Source organism: Micromesistius poutassou (assembly GCF_964030765.1).
Source record: "Micromesistius poutassou genome assembly, contig: SCAFFOLD_5946, whole genome shotgun sequence".
Taxonomy (NCBI): Eukaryota; Metazoa; Chordata; class Actinopteri; order Gadiformes; family Gadidae; genus Micromesistius; species Micromesistius poutassou.
In genome coordinates, this window is record NW_028177295.1 from 1 (window position 1) to 13,434 (window position 13,434).

A 13,434-nucleotide genomic window follows, 5' to 3' on the forward strand; every position below is an offset into this window, starting at 1 on the left:
ACACACACTCACTCACTCACTCACTCACTCACTCACTCACTCACTCACTCACTCACACACACACACACACACACACACACACACACACACACACACACACACACACACACACACACACACACACACACACACACACAGGAACAGCTGTGGCCAAGTGAGGTGCACATGTGTCAGAGAGAGATATGCCATTGGCTCGATGCTTTCTTCAACAGTGTTTTACTAAAGCACTAACCTTGACCGTGTTAAAGTTTGTTGGTCCACCAGGCGTATGGTTGATTGTCCATTGCATGCCTGATCACACATCAGGTTTGACAATCCCACATGTTGTTTAATGGCGGTCCTTTAATGCAGTACTTTACAAGTTGAGCTACAAAGTCAGTAAGGTGTTCCAAATTACAATACATTTATTTATGATACATCAACAACACTGTTTTAAAAAGCTATAGTCATCTCTACCTTTCCCTCGCCCCTTTTCTTCCTATGAGTGGATGAGAGGGATGCAGAGATGGTGCAGAAGTAAAGAAGCAGTGATAAATGAATCAGGAACACAGAGAAGGAACCAGGCACCATGACAGTCAGAGGCCGCTGGCTGTAGGGCTCAGACCACATGCCCCGCACAATAACTAGAGCACTGCGTGTTGCTAGGCCACAGCGTGACTCGTGATAGAGCGCCGTTTGCAGGCAACAGTCTCCCTCAGATGGGTCTTATGTGTTGAAAGACATGCTAATGCTCCAGGCTAGCAAGAATCAGCCCGCAGGCTTCAGTTGTTGCCTGGAAGGAAACAGTTGGGCTAACAACCATTAGCCTAACCTCTCTAAGCCTAACGATTGCACATGTCACAGTCGGGGAAGTTACCGATAATAAGTTACCGATTAACTTATTATCAATCCACAATTCAAAACGTCAGCACCAAAGCCATCTGGCATAAAAATGAGTAAAGGCAAGCAAGCCATTCTCTGAAGGGAGAGAGAAAGCAAAAGCTAATTTGAAAACAAAGTTTAGCACGCAGAACGCTACTGGGCGCGTAGAACTCATTGACGAAATGCAGTTTGAAATGTAGTTTTTACCAAGCGATACTGAACAGCTATAACCTGACCTTCTACAATAGAGAAACCCAAAGAGAACCATGGAACCATTGACCATCAAGACCATCAAGACCCCCAGATTCAGATTAATCTTTATTGTCATTGTACAAGTAAGGACAACCAGTACAACGAAATGCTTAACATAATGTTTAACATAAAAGGAAAGGAAATACAATCCAATTTATTCATTTTAGAAGGAAAAAACACTTCATTCAATAGGCTGAATCTGCGCAGTGGAAACGAAACCACCAACAATATGAACAGTATTTCTTAAGGCACAAACTGAAATGAGATTCAAGAACATGAACTGAAGCACACTAGCAAAATGAAGAAGTACTGGTGGGATTGGATACCAACAGACCTCCCCCTGCAGCGCATAGAGTACAACATCAACACTAATGTATTATTCGGAAGACGGAAATATGTCTAAAGCCTTTCCAGTTATCTCACCACATAAGCCCGCCTACTGCATCAGTACTTGGCGTTAATTAAAGCAGCATGGGCGCCCCCCTGTGGAGAAGTCTCTCCACTGCCTGTATAAGGTACACGGTAGAGTTCCATGCATCGTCCCTCATGGTCCCTCACAGAAGATTTCCACGCTTCGCTTCTTTTGGTCGCGATATCTCTAAGTGTGTGGAAAGGCACTAACATGTATTTATCGTAGGCCTATTGCAATTGTGTTTTCTTTCTTTCTACTTTTTACATATTTGGTTGCATATTCACGTTAATAAATTATGTGTGAGCTTCTGAACAATATTTAAGTAACTTAAGGCAAAACAAATAGGGATAGTTACTTAGGCCCAACTAATCTATTTCCAAGTGATGGTAACCATGGTGACCGTCTCTCCTCCGTAACCAATAAGACTTGTAACCATTACTCTGTACCTATTCCGTCCAATAGCATTAAGCGTGAGCACGCTCTTTCCATGAATGTTAACAATAACAAGATATCGCTCCCTGTAAATGCTCGGTATGACGAAGTCATCCTGACAAATGATATTGGTTACAAAGGTTTAATCACCCATACAGGATGGTCCTTTAATAACCTTTTAATGAAACTATTATCTTAATCATACAGCAAAGCACGTCCTTGGCATATACATTAGAATTGTGATACTAAATGACTGAATCATTTGTCTTTATTTTCCCCAGGGCTGAAGCATTAAGGTCTCTGCAGCGGTATGTCTTTGAGACACTTCTATACATTGAGGCAGTACTCAACTTCAGTGGTGGACAGACAGCGAGTGACAGGAGGCTAGAGAGGAACGCAGAATTATCTACACTGAAGGAACACTTCAGTTGTTGCCTAGAAGGAAACAGTTGGGCTAACAACCATTAGCCTAACCTCTTTAAGCCTAATGATTGCACATGTCACAGATTCGGGGAAGGTAATCATTAAAACATTTTGTTTGTCAATCCACAATTCAAGGCCTCAGCCAGTTATCTACTGGCATACAAACTAATAAAGGCAAACAAGCCTTTTGCTGAAGGGCAGTTTTTGAAGGAATGCATGGTAGAGACAGCAAGTCTTTTATGTTCAGAAAACAAAAGCTAATTTGAAAACATACGTGTTGAATTCGATTTGAAACAGTGGAGTCACTGGGAGACTGAAGTCACGCTGGAGAGTGTAGCTCAAGCGCAGTGACTTCCACTTTACATTCACCCCTCACAATTTCTGTGAGGATGAGAAGGAGTCTGTAAACCCCACCTGGACAGAAGAAGCTGCTACACTTGCATCGGATATGCCACAGCCAGTTGTCCGTGCTTTCAACACATCGGACAATGCGACTGGACAGAGGATCAGAACGACACTAGCAGACTATTTGAGTGCAAACTTCCCCCTGCGCCAGCGATACTTTTAGATGTCTTGGTATTTTGTTAATAGTTGGACACAATTTATACAGTTACTGTACAGTTTACACTAGTTGCATTCCATGAATAAAGAAACACTCGTGAAAGTTGCAATTAAGAGTTTTATTCATAAATATTAACACAAAACGTCTAGATAAAATTTGTATAAAAAAGTAACACAAATCAAATTTAAAAACAAATCTTAGAAAAGTGTACAACGTGAGGTTCAGTGCAAAATTGCGGTAAAGTGGCAACAAGTTGTCTGTTGAGCAGGGTTAGGGTTAGGAAATTAAAAGAGTAGGCTACAACGTAGCCCCATATGTTGATGCAGCTAGAATATTGTAGAACTTACCAGGTAAATCAACACTGCTGTTGATTGCAGTGTTAGGAGTACTGGTCCTACTCCTCATTCAGAACTTTAGGACCCAGGTGAGGACCTAGGTGAGGACCTAGGTGAGGACCCAGGTGAGGACCTAGGTGAGGACCTAGGTGAGGACCTAGGTGAGGACCCAGGTGAGGACCCAGGTGAGGACCTAGGTGAGCCTTCGGGCAGCTGGAGTGATTCCAGGAAGGTCTCGGTTTCCTCTGGGTCCACCGTCTCCATTGTAGTCTCTATAAGGAGGGGAAGGCACAAAACTGGAAGGTTTACAATCCAAGTACACTTAACGTTTTATGTTTGTAATTTGTTTTCATCGTGGGTTTATTTATCGGCCAGTTAGGGGAAGGATACTACACATGTTCCAACACATATTTAACACGTTTGCCCCTTTATCCAACACAATGGGCCAGCTAGCATGTGGCATCTAGGTTGGCTTTAGGGTAAGGTGATGGCAACATACCTGCGGCCGATGGCTCAAAACCAACATCCACGCCGTTTTGACCGGCTTGGGACAGAGGTCGGCTCCCAAGGAGTTCGTCCAACGGACACGAAGCAGGCGGACGCCCACTCGTTCCGTTGTTCTGCTTGGCACAAAGGTCGGCCTTCTTTACGTTTTTCCATCTGATTCGTATCTGCTCCGGGGTCCTCACGAAGCCGGCTTCTTCCAATTTTTTGGCAATCTTTTTAAATATATCGCCGTTTCTCGTCTTCCTCCCATCCATAAACTGCAGAATGTGCAGGTCCTTCAGCTGGCTAAGCATAAAGCGAGTCTCCTCCTCAGACCAGAAATGCGTCTTGCTCCTTGACCTCTCCATCGTTGTATGCTGTTTTCCGACGGCGACAACAACAACAACAACAACAACAACATGACTATCGTCTCCTTCTACTTCCGGCTCGGAAAAGATCTCGAGCATGCGCAGAACGCAATTCAAAGCATAATCCGATTCGATTGGCTACATGCACGCTTAACTCGACTATGAATCGCATTATCTAGGGGTCTTAATTCGACTATGAGTAACCCAATTCGATTCGAGTTTAGCTCGACTAAGGTGTATACATGCATCTTAGTAATCTTCACCAACATTTTGAGGTTCTCCCCTCAGGCCTGTAGATGCAATAGGACCAAAAACCTAGGGCAATATCCTTGCTAAATTTGCACAATACTGAATCCCAGACTTGACTGTTGTTGCCTGTGTGTCCTATGTGTATTGGTCACTGTTGATGTTTTAATGTATTTCTTATGTGCTTTTACCTGTTACCTGTCTGCAAACCAATTTTCCTCTTGGGATAAAAAAAACCTACTACTACTAAAACTACTACTAAAACTACTACTACTACTACTAATCCAATCATAGTTGGACTAAGCCAATAATTTGACTTTCTTGAGTGTCATGTAAAGTCATGCACTGACTGGCTCTTTAAAATGGCAAGCCAGAGAAAAACCTTGGCCGCACTAAGGTAACTTTTCATCTTATTTCTAGTTCATTTTATCCCGTAACCTACTTTTAAGGATATTGCATTGTCTACAAAGACAGGAATGTTTAAAGAAACAATTGTTTTGAATAATAACAGATAATTATTTACTACTTAATTGAGTTATGCTAATCTTACCTCTCATCTTTCTCAATTCAACACAAAGTTGACACACAAAGTCTTGCTTCCACAGAAATGTTTGCTTTGTTCAATTATTTTATTTATAACTTGGACCAACATGTCACAGATTCGGGGAAGGTAATCATTAAAACATTTTTGTTTGTCAATCCACAATTCAAGGCCTCAGCATGTAAGCCAATTATCTACTGGCATACAAACTAATAAAGGCAAACAAGCCTTTTGCTGAAGGGCAGTTTTTGAAGGAATGCATGGTAGAGACAGCAAGTCTTTTATGTCCAGAAAACAAAAGCTAACTTGAAAACATACGTGTTGAATTAGTTCTGAAACAGTGGAATCACTGGCTCTTTAAAATGGCAAGCCAGAGAGAAACCTTGGCCGCACTAAGGTAACTTTTCATCTTATTTCTAGTTCATTTTATCCCGTAACCTACTTTTAAGGATATTGCATTGTCTACGAAGACAGGAATGTTTAATTGTTTTGAATAATAATTATTTACTACTTAATTGAGTTATGCTAATCTTACCTCTCATCTTTCTCAATTCAACACAAAGTTGACACGCAAAGTCTTGCTTCCACAGAAATGTTTGCTTTGTTCAATTATTTTATTTATAACTTGGACCAACAGGTATTTCGTATTATTCTAAGTTTTAAACTAATCTTAATTGGGCACCAAAATATGAATAATTTACATACAATTCTTTAAAAATAAATATGTAACAAGATATTTTTTACCAAGTGATACTGAACAGCTATAACCTGACCTTCTACAATAGAGAAACATGAAACCATCGACCATCAAGACCCTTATCAGATTCAGATTAATCTTTATTGTCATTGCACAAGTAAGGACAACCAGTACAACAAAATGCAGTTTAACATCTAACCAGTAGTGCAATCATTAAAAAGTGCTTGGAGAGATGGAGAATGTTTAAAGGAACAATTGTTTTGAATTCAGATAATTATTTACTACCAGTTAACCAAACAAAAAATAAAGTGTTTGGCCCACCAAACAAGTGTTTTTCATCTATTAGTCAATAAATAAGGAAATCCAATCCAATTTATTCATTTTATTGAGTATTTTAGAAGGAAAAAACACTTCAAATCAATAGGCTGAATCTGCGCAGTGGAAACGAAAGCATCTTTTTGACAACAATATGAACAGTATTTCTTAGGGGACAAACTGAAATGAGATTCAAGAACATGAACTGAAGCACAATGGTACTGGTGGGCTTAGATACCAACAGACCTCCCCCTGCAGCACATATAGTACAACATCAACACAAATGTATTATTCGGAAGACGGAAATATGTCTAAAGCCTTTCCAGTCATCTCACCACATAAGCCCGCCTACTGCATCAGTACTTGGTGTTAATTAAAGCAGCATGGGCGCCCCCCTGTGGAGAAGTCTCTCCACTGCCTGTATAAGGTACACGGTAGAGTTCCATGCATCGTCCCTCATGGTCCCTCACAGAAGATTTCCACGCTTCGCTTCTTTTGGTCGCGATATCTCTAAGTGTGTGGAAAGGCACTAACATGTATTTATCGTAGGCCTATTGCAATTGTGTTTTCTTTCTTTCTACTTTTTACATATTTGGTATACACGTTAATAAACTATGTGTGAGCTTCTGAACAATATTTAAGTAACTTAAGGCAAAACAAATAGGGAGAGTTACTTAGGCCCAACTAATCTATTTCTGAGTGATGGTAGCCATGGTGACCGTCTCTCCTCCATAACCAATAAGACTTGTAACCATTACTCTGTACCTATTCCGTCCAATAGCATTAAGCGTGAGCACGCTCTTACCATGAATGTTAACAATAACAAGATATCGCTCCCTGTAAATTCTCGGTATGACGAAGTCATCCTGACAAATGATATTGGTTACAAAGGTTTAATCACCCATACAGGATGGTCCTTTAATAACCTTTTAATGAAACTATTATCTTAATCATACAGCAAAGCACGGCCTTGGCATATACATTTGAATTGTGATACTAAATGACTGAATCATTTGTCTTTATTTTCCCCAGGGCTGAAGCATTAGGGTCTCTGCAGCGATATGTCTCTGAGACACTTCTATACATTAAGGCAGTACTCAACTTCAGTGGTAGACAGACAGCGAGTGACTGGAGGCGAGAGAGGAACGCAGAATTATCTACACTGAAGGAAATCCCAAAGCTTAAAAATAAAGATGTACAGCAGAAGGAGCTGGCTACTGTGCTGAAGTCCACTCGGAAAGGAGTGAAGAAGCTCACCAACTTCCTGGATGCTGTGGAGAAGCTGGCTGTAACTTCTCTGCAGGTGTTCACGGGCGGAGGAGAGGTGGTGCAGCTGTCTCTGGGGATCAGCCTGGAGAGCGTGAAGGACATCATCTCAGCTGCACGGCGGGCCTGTCCTCTCCTCCTGCGCTTCAAGAGAGATGCTGAGGTCTTCTTCCAGCCCAGCCTCCACAACGTGGCCGTCTTTGAGGCTGAGTTAGAAGCATACATAAACACCATTAAGACAATCTGTAAGATCATGGAACCAAGGTAGGCTGGTTCAACAATGATTTATAGAAATGTCTTCCTCGAGTTAATAACAGCATCATTTGATAGTAAACCATGTCATTCACAGCTCTGTGGGCTTTGAGGACGGACGAGGTAAACCACCACTGGTTCAGTTGAAGGATTCAACATCGGATGTCATGCGAAATATAAGTTCTCACGTCGACCAGCTTTCTGATATCAGGTGAGCGCCACACAGGATCTGGAGATGGAAAATGATGACTTTCAATGTTTTTATCATTGACTCTTTGACTCTTTGACTCATTGACATGGTATTTGAGGTGCAGATCAGCCAAATGGATTGAGATAAGACCAGACCAGGTGGTCTGCGGAGGGAGGAGCAAAAGCATTGTTTGCTTTGTTGTGAAAGTTAATATCAACTCGCTGACTTGCTAAAAAAGAGTCCATCAAGATATGGCAAACATTACACACAGAAAACAATGTTGTTTGTTTAAGGACAGAATTATTCATATAATTTTTATTCATATCTGGTCCACTTTGTCCAGGAACGACAAGGACTTCAGACTGACGTTCTTATTCCAGGAGAAGTCGGTGTCTGGTTTTGTCGACCAGTTCAGCGAGTGTCGTCCCAGAATGCTCCAGTTCCTTGATGACATGAAGGAATGTGCCGTCCAGCTGGACCAGATGAAGAAGGCCTCCGAGATCTCTAAAGTGGCTGGGAGCGCAGTGGGGGCCGTTAGTGGGGTCATGGGCCTTGCAGGTCTGTTTCTAGCCCCGGTGACAGCTGGGGGGTCTCTGGCTCTGACCGTCGGGGGTTTGGGTCTGGGGGTTACCAGTGGAGTAGCCCGTGCGGTCTCCACAGCAAAAGAGATGGCAGTCAATGGAGCACAGCAGAAGAAAGCCAGTGAAGGCCTTGAGAGCTTCATGCAGGATGTGAATACAATCCAGGGGTACCTGGATAAGGTCATCAACCAGAGGGAAGAGAAATTAGGAGAGGATCGTTGGGATAGGGCTAAAGGGGCCGCTAAAGTGGCTGCTGCAGTTGGTGGAATTGGCTCTGGTGTTCGTACGATTTATAAAGTTGGAAAGGCTGCAAGAATTGCAGGAATAGCAGAACAAGCAGCACAGGGAGCCTGGGGCGCGACCAAGGTGTCTGCTGGTATTGGGTTGAATGTCCTTTTCATTGGTATGGACATCTACACCATCTGTAAAGAGACCAGCAGTTTGGCCAAAGGGGAACAGAGTGAATTCTCAGAGTTCATCAGAGCCAGGGCGGCACTTCTGCGCTCAGAAGTGGACTGTTGGACAAGAATCCATGAGTCTGTGGGTACTGGCAGGCAGAAATTAGAGAGTGGGAAAAAGGTTCTTCAGAAGCAGGATTGGATTTTTCCACAATCCAACATTGTTCAACAATTATTAAACGTTTTATTTACTATATTAATTTTGAAATTAATAAGCTACTTCTTCTTCTGAGATGCACAGTTGTGTTTTGTTTGAACACTGGGCTTGTTCCCAAACATTAAGAACACTTGGGTAGTGTGTTTGTGTTGATATACTATAACAATAAATAGTTTAAATGTATGTATTTTCCTGTTCTTGTTTCGTAGAATCCATTTACGTATTGGGATTCTTCACACGTACTGTCGTCCCATGCCCCCCTGCCAAGACCTCATGTCAGGTTCATGTCAGGAACTATTGAAATAATTTGTCAAATATACTGCAAACTAAATCAAACTCAGAAATACAAATGACAGCCTAACAGAACACGATGACATTGCTAACCTTAAAGGCCTGTTTTTGGCTGATATTTTCTGGTTTTCTTTCTTTTGATGTCGATTGTGCACATTAGCCTACCATTTGTTCTAACTGTGTGGGCTCTGGAGAAATTGGAACTCATACCATTTGAGCTTTCATACATTTGAGAAAGTGCTTTATCCGAGGTCAAACTGAACTCTGGTTTGAGTGGGATAGTTTCAGACTGTCAAACTTTGCTTTTGTTTTGGTTGCAGACTGAGGTCATAGGCTAGACTATGGAACCAACTCAATTGAAGACCATCTATTGTATCTACATTTAACAAAAAAAATACTGTTTGTTTCTATTCAGAAATCCCATAATCAGACCCAAAATACATTGAGATAAAAGCACATTGACATTTAAAAATAAGACCGCAGAAATCTTGTTGGAAAGTGGTTGGTATGATTCATGTTCATTTGAAAGAAAAAGGACATTTTAAAAGCAGAGCACGACAAAAGTGCATTAACATGAACATATAGCCGTTTTTGAAAGACGGATGTTGTACATTAAATAACAAAACGCAAAGAAAAGACGGCGGGGAAAAAGTATGTGTTTATTGACAGCGTTGTCGTCCGGTTGTGGTGGCCTCAGAATGAGACCACCAAGTGCATCGGACGATGAAAATCCACCGCAACAAAGTCAACTTATTTCAGCTTGGTCGGTCTGGAACACGAGGAATGAGATAGCAAACAAGAAACACTTGAATTACTTCAATTATGGACGTGAAAATACATGTATTCACGAATGTCTGTGTAGTTTCAATCTGGTCTGTTTTATAACTGGCTAGCATGGAAAACGATTTGGTTTTAAATTAGCTTTGGGTTGATTTTTTGGGCCGTTGATTAAATGATTAAATGCCAGGGCTTTGTTACAGCAGGGATTTTACCTTCTAAATATTTTCTCCACAAAAGCAATCTTAAAATGTGTTTGGAATCGATATTAAAGGATGGGCATTGGCCGGCATTACACTGACGTGATGACCCAATCAAAGTGATTGTTTGGGCCGTGAGGGATTATGGGTAATGACGAGAGGCAGGAGGAGGAAGACCTCTTCAAAATGGAGGACTTAATAACTATTTAATGACAGTAGCTCGTTACAATGACCAACAAAAGGAGAAAACAAGGGAATAGCAATTGAAAGAAATGACAAAGCTGGTCTACAAGCACAGGGCGGGAAACAGTCAGACAGACAGCTAGTGCTTGTAGAGAGAAGAGAGGAACGGTTCCCCTCCTTCCTTAATCGGTCGTCCATACCCTATCGTCCGTCCACCTTTCTCCCGCTCTCCCTTTCTCTCTCTCGCTCTCTCACTCTCTCCCTCTCTCGCTCTCTCCCTCTCTCCCTCTCTCCCTCTCTCCCTCTCTCTTGAGCACTTGTGGTCAGTAGTAAAAAAAAAAAAAAAAAAAAAAGATATATTCACATGAAACTTTTTAAACTCAGTATCGAGACACATAAATTATTATCCTTCCCCCTTATGAACAACCCCCGGAAAGTCCAACATAGTAGAGAATATTTACAGTCTTGGAGCTTAAAAATAAAACACTAAAGAAAAGGTCAATGCAATCTTTAAAGCTTTACAGAAAGCAGCGTTTGTCTCTGGCCATCATCATCATACACACACACACACACACACACACACACACACACACACACATACACACACAGTAAATCATTCATTCAATCACTGAGCAAACAAAGACAACATAGAAAGCCAGACTTTGGGTAGGGTTAAAGAATTTGAAAAATAAAAATAAATTATCAACAAAACAATTACAAAACATATAATTTGGGTTCGTCAGCTTTGGTTTGTGCAGGGGTCCTAGCCGAGGAGAAGCACACACACACACACGCCCGTTTAAAAGGACTTTGTTAAAAGTCACAACAAAAACAGGCAAACCTCCGTTTCTCTCTAAAATAGTGCTCGTTATTAGTGTGTGAGATTTTGAATAGAAGATTTGTACTACACCGCCCCTTGGTGGCCACTTGCGCAGTTGCAGTAAAAGCATTTATACTAAACAAAAATAATTTCTAAAACGTTTTAAATCGAAGCAGATATTTTCCCTTCCTAGAGCTGATGAGCGAAATTATAATAACACCATCATCTACAAACAGATGGGTCCAGTTGGGCTCTCCTTAACAAGCTTTGTACAATTAAAAAGCTTTGTGTGTGTGTGTGTGTGTGTGTGTGTGTGTGTGTGTGTGTGTGTGTGTGTGTGTGTGTGTGTGTGTGTGTGTGTGTGTGTGTGTGTGTGTGTGTGTGTGTGTGTGTAAGGGAGAGACAGAGAGGTGTGCTACAAACTCAGGGTTGGGGCGAACGAAAAAATATAATAAAAACATAAAATTTTAAAAATTAAATATTAAAACAAACTAATCCTAGTTGTCTTGGAGAGGGGTCCTTAGGGAGGATCGGTTAAGACTCGCAGAGTGGTCCAACAAGATGCCCGACTAAACAGCCTCTCAATGAAAAAAAAAGTAAAATAAGCAAAAGTAAATACACCCTATCAGAAAAATGAATTATTATTATTATTATTATTATTATCATTATTATTATCATTATTATTATCATCAATATAGACCCCTGTGGAGCATGTGCATTTTGGTGAATCGTTTCTCCTCCTGGAACATTAACTGAAAGACATCCCTCCGTCTGATTGGCAGTGACTCGTGCACTCCAAGAGGGAGTCGGCCAATGAGGTGGTGCTGTTGTCCAGGCTCTGGTTCCACGCGCCGCAGTTGGGCGTGGAGGGGGGGGAGCTGGGCGTGGAGCAGTTGGAGGAGCGGGCGGACCCCGAGCTGGGGCTGCCGTTACTGGTCAGCGGCGAGAAGAGGGCGTCGCTGCGGAGACCTTTGCTCTTTAGCTCCGCCTGCAGGTACTGCCGGATCTCGTCTGGCAAACGCTGCACCTCCTCCTCCCGCTCCCGCTGTAGCCTGCACAGGAGCTGGGGGGGGGGGGAGGGAGGGAGGGGGGAGGGGAGGGGAGGGAGGGAGGGAAGGAGAGGGGGGAGAGAGGGAGGGGGGAAGGAGAGGGGGGGAGGGGGGAGAGAGGGAGGGAGGGAGGGAGGGAAGGAGAGGGGGGAGGGAGGGAGGGGGGGAGAGAGGGAGGGGGAGAGGGAGGGAGGGGGGGGGAGAGAGGGAGGGAGGGAAGGAGAGGGGGGAGGGAGGGGGAGGGGGGGGAGGGGGGAGAGGGCGAGGGGAGGAGAGGGGGGGAGAGAGGGAAGGAAGGAGAGAGGGGGGAGGGAGGGAGGGGGGAGGGAGGGAGGGGGGGAGAGAGGGAGGGAGGAGAGGGGGGAGGGAGGGGGGGGGAGGGAGGGGGAGAGAGGGGGGAGGGAGGGGGAGGGAGGGAAGGAGAGGGGGGAGAGAGGGGGAGGGGGGAGAGAGGGGGGAGGGAGGGGGGGGGGAGGGAGGGGGGGGGAGGGAGGGGAGGGAGGGAAGGAGAGGGGAGAGGAGAGGGAGGGAGGGAGGGAGGGAGGGAAGGAGAGGGGGGAGGGAGGGAGGGAGGGAAGGAGAGGGGGGAGGAAGGGGGAGGGGAGAGAGGGGGAGGGAGGGAGGGAGGGAAGGAGAGGGGGGAGGTTAGAAGAGAAACATAAAGTTCTGTTGGCTGACTCCAGGCAATGTGAACAGAATCTACTAGCGACGTGATTTCATAAAACTTCATGCTTTTATGAAATGATGAAAATGAAGTCAATAGGCCGACAAGCAATTATTCCGTTATGAAGTCCAAACACAGATATTTGATGCAAATAGCTTCAGAAACACTCATGAAAAAAGCAATCAATTGATCAATCGGGTGAATTCATTCATTGAGTGAGTTAATTGGTAAATGAGAGCGGGCTCACCATTGGCTGATCCTCGTCTATGTGCTGGCAGGACTTCCCTCTGCCTCACCACCAGCAGATCCAGCCGACGGGCCTGGGCCTTCTCCAGCTGGAGGAGAGGTGGAGACAGAAGCAGAGAGAGAGAAAAGAGATGCATGTCATTCACCGCTACACTTTTCCTTCTCCTCGGCACAAATGTTATGGTGCCATCATTAATTCAGGTTTGTTAAACAATGTAATGACTGATTGAGGGGGCGTGTGTTAAGTTACCCCACGGATCAAGGTGACAGAGTCCTGAATATGTTTCCGGTTGATTTCATTCAGCTCCCTAGAGCGAGAGAGACGGAGGAAGAGACAGAGGCAATTAGAACGAGGGAGAGAGAGACGCAT

General features: G+C 43.5%; 2 protein-coding genes across 2 annotated transcripts; one reads left to right on the forward strand and one right to left on the reverse strand.

Moving 5' to 3' along the window:
- The first annotated feature begins 5,143 nt into the window (after positions 1-5,143).
- On the forward strand, positions 5,144-9,017 carry LOC311376292 (apolipoprotein L2-like). The gene is made up of 3 exons (XM_084491134.1): positions 5,144-5,315; positions 6,963-7,460; positions 7,910-9,017. Exons 1-3 carry the CDS (start codon positions 5,281-5,283, stop codon positions 8,907-8,909), a joined length of 1,533 nt encoding a protein of 510 aa, XP_084347260.1. The 5' UTR covers positions 5,144-5,280; the 3' UTR covers positions 8,910-9,017.
- A 146-nt stretch (positions 9,018-9,163) lies between these two features.
- On the reverse strand, positions 9,164-13,372 carry LOC311376290 (uncharacterized protein). The gene is made up of 3 exons (XM_084491133.1): positions 13,315-13,372; positions 13,066-13,153; positions 9,164-12,168 (listed from the first exon to the last, which is right to left on the reverse strand). Exons 2-3 carry the CDS (start codon positions 13,066-13,068, stop codon positions 11,854-11,856), a joined length of 318 nt encoding a protein of 105 aa, XP_084347259.1. The 5' UTR covers positions 13,069-13,153; positions 13,315-13,372; the 3' UTR covers positions 9,164-11,853.
- Between the last annotated feature and the right edge of the window lie 62 nt (positions 13,373-13,434).

Bases quoted from the DNA above. Each gene is read 5' to 3' on its own strand.
- LOC311376292 (XM_084491134.1), top strand. From the start codon at position 5,281: ATGGCAAGCCAGAGAGAAACCTTGGCCGCACTAAG. The intron at 5,316-6,962 runs GTAACTTTTCAT...TATTTTCCCCAG, and splicing joins GAAACCTTGGCCGCACTAAG to GGCTGAAGCATTAGGGTCTC. The intron at 7,461-7,909 runs GTAGGCTGGTTC...CATTACACACAG, and splicing joins TGTAAGATCATGGAACCAAG to AAAACAATGTTGTTTGTTTA.